Source organism: Scylla paramamosain, chromosome 32 (assembly GCF_035594125.1).
Source record: "Scylla paramamosain isolate STU-SP2022 chromosome 32, ASM3559412v1, whole genome shotgun sequence".
In the NCBI taxonomy this organism is placed as follows: domain Eukaryota; kingdom Metazoa; phylum Arthropoda; class Malacostraca; order Decapoda; family Portunidae; genus Scylla; species Scylla paramamosain.
The window spans coordinates 4,950,567-4,953,754 of NC_087182.1; the positions used below are offsets into that span (position 1 = coordinate 4,950,567).

A 3,188-nucleotide genomic window follows, 5' to 3' on the forward strand; every position below is an offset into this window, starting at 1 on the left:
GGAGGAAGGTGACGAAGAAAAAGAAAAATATTAAGAGAAAACAGAAAAGAAGAAGAAAAAGAAAAAGGAGATGATGATGAAGAGGAAAACGGAAAAAAAACAGAAAAGTTAAAATAAAAAGAAAAAGAAAACTAGGAAAGTATAAAAGTAAAGAGAATAGAAGAAGGAAAAGAAGAAGAAAAAAGGATGATAAAGAAGAAGAAGAAGATGAAAAAAACACAAAAAAAAACATAGAAAGAAAAAAATGAAAGAAAAAATAAGAAGAGAGAGGAGAGAGAGAGAGAGAGAGAGAGAGAGAGAGAGAGAGAGAGAGAGAGAGAGAGAGAGAGAGAGAGAAAGTGAATTTAACCACTTATCATTATCTCACTTGCTAATGGAATCGCAAAACTTTCCGAGAGCATTAGAGGAGAAGTAGTGTGGCATTTTAACCTAAGTGGATAGCGCTGAGTCTTAATGGCATACTTAACTATTGCCACAGGAGCTTTAAATGGGTGAAGGCAGCGTAGGGGAAACAGAAAACGGACTCCAGGCAATCCACAACACGAAAAAGAATAATTGTTTTTTTGTGTCGAGTGTAGCCGTTGGGGAGGATACAGATGCGGAGGAAAGGTGAGGAGAGGCCACCGTGAATAAGCGATGAGAAGGTGAGGATGAATAACTGAAGGGAAGCTGAGAGTGAATGATTCAGCGGAGATCAGTGAAATGGAGGTGAAAGAGCGAGAAAAAAGTGTGCAAGATGTGTTTTTATTCGACTCTGATATGGTTACGTGGAAAAAAATGTACTGTAGTCTGTGTGTGTGTGTGTGTGTGTGTGTGAGAGAGAGAGAGAGAGAGAGAGAGTATGTGCGTGGGTCTTTGCATACATACACACCACATATATACGTACTTTTGAAGATTATCATAGTGCTATTGATGGTGAATAAAAAAATAAAAAAAAACATAAGAGAAGCTGCAAGAAGCCATCACACCAGCACGTGGCAGATGAATAAGCATCCCATCCCACCAGCTTGTGGCAAATGAAACAAGAAACATTTCCAAAGAACGTTTAATATCATGATACAGAAGTGTGAGTGCTGCAGGGACAAGTGACAAGTGGCGCCTTCACTAGTAACGCCTCCAGGGCCTCCGTCAAGCCGCAGAAGTCTCCGGTCTGGGGCGGGCGTGGCTCGGGGGCGTGGCGGCGCGGGAGGAGGCGAGCGGCGGGACCCAGCCAGAGCCACAGGTGTCTCCGGGCTGTGGCGAGCTGGCTGGCTGACTAGTCCCGCCGGCGGCTCTCCCGTTGTGGGCTTGGGCTGGTGACTGGAAGGGCGTGGATGAAGATGATGAAGGGAGGTGATGAAGGGAAGATCAGAGAGCGTTTGTGAGGGAAGGACATGGACAGTTTCTCACGGCGCGTTGGACAGAAGACGAAAACAACGAAAACAACGAAAACAACGATTGAAAACAAGACATTCATCACGGGCCTCACACAGCGGAGGTCTCAAAGGCGTGCACGTGCAGTCTGGGGTGGGAGGGCGTGCGCTGCGGACTCAGGCGGATGGAGCACGAGTTTTCTAGGACGATGGTGCTCTTGGTGCTTTTGCGACGGTGGTGGTGCGTGGCGGGGAACCCCAAGCGACGCATCCTGTACTGGCGCCACCTCTTGCGTAGCAGCTCCTGGACCTCTGTTTTCATGAAGCAGTACAGCACGGACACGAACACGCCCTGGGAAGGAGGAGGAGGAGGAGCAGGAGGAGGAGGAGTACATAAGAACATAAGAACATAAGAAAATAAGGGAAGCTGCAAGAAGACATCAGGCCTACACATGGCAATTTCCGTAGTGTTGGACTGAGTGGAGTGGGTGGGTGAATAGTTGAGTAGTTGGGTGGTTAGATGGGTGATTGATTGATTTGTTGTTTGACTGACTGACTGACTGACTGGACTGACTGACTGACTGACTGACTAAATGGTTGATTGCTCGACTGACTGACTGACTGACTGACTGACTGACTGACTGACTGACTGACTGACTGACTGACTGACTAAATGGTTGATTGCTTGACTGACTGACTGACTGACTGACTGACTGATTGACGGACTGATTAATTGGTTGTTGGGTTAGTGATTGACTGACTTGTTGGCTAATTGGCTGTTTGACTGATTTGACTGACTGACTAATTGACACGAATAATCTACAAGTGAATACAACTTTTGCTTAGAACTTTAAATGAACTGGACTTTTCTTCGGATTTCTTTCTTTTTCTATTTTTTTTTTTTTTGGGTGGGGAGACAATTAGAGAGTTTCCTACGAGTGCATTTTTATCTTATTTCTGCTTCCTTTGCATAAAAAAAAACAAAAAAAAACGAGGAACAAGACACATGAACGTAATGGATAGATGGATAAAGGAAAGATAAATAAATACAGATGTTGAATAAAGTGCCTTACTAAGAATATGAGTAAAATTAGTGAACCAGATAGACACGTAGAACACTAGACGGGGACTGAATACCAGACAGAGTACCAAGAAAATCCGGCGTATTTTAATTAGTTTGCAGGTTAATTAAACGTCACTTATATGAGGTATTGGTAATGAAATGTAGTTCTTGGATAGAGTGCTTGAACCGTTTCAGGGGAGGAATATCAATGCCATGCAGGAAGTTGACTGTACTTTGTCGTTATTAGTGAACTTTTTAACATTTTTTCCCTTTATTTATCCAGTAAAGAAAAAAAGAAAGAAAAGTCAGTCCAGCTCAGAATTAGACTTTGTATCAGATTTTTCATGTTTTTTTTTTTTTTTTTTTTTTTCGTAGGAGCGTCAGAGTATGAGGGAAGGTTTCAAATTTTTTTCCCTTGGTTTCCCCACTCCACTCCACTTAACTGACCTTAACTGACCTTTGTATCGATTCCTCACTCCACTCCACTCCATATGTTTGTTTTTTTTCGTAGTATCGTCAATATGAATGAAGTTTTTATGCTTTCTTTTTCTCTTGTTCTCTCAGTATATGAAAAAAATAAAAAAAAATAAATACCTCATGAACTTAACTGACCTTTGTATTGAATTCCCTACTCCGCTCTGCTCTTTTTTTTTTTTTTTTCATAACGTCAATATGAATGAACTTTTATACTTTCTTTTCCTCTTGTTCTCCCAGTTTATATAAAAAAGAAGGAAAAACCAAACACCTCATGAACTTAACTTGGCCTTTGTATT

General features: G+C 42.0%; 1 protein-coding gene across 1 annotated transcript in view; it reads right to left on the reverse strand.

The window, feature by feature from the left end:
* Positions 1–1,408: 1,408 nt before the first annotated feature.
* The window catches only part of LOC135088899 (corticotropin-releasing factor receptor 1-like), a 41,225-nt gene continuing 39,445 nt past the window's right edge, over positions 1,409–3,188 (reverse strand). Inside the window, exon 8 of the mRNA XM_063983964.1 lies at positions 1,409–1,704. Within this exon, the coding sequence (XP_063840034.1) occupies positions 1,465–1,704 (240 nt within the window). The 3' untranslated portion in view covers positions 1,409–1,464. The remainder of the gene's footprint in view (positions 1,705–3,188) is intronic.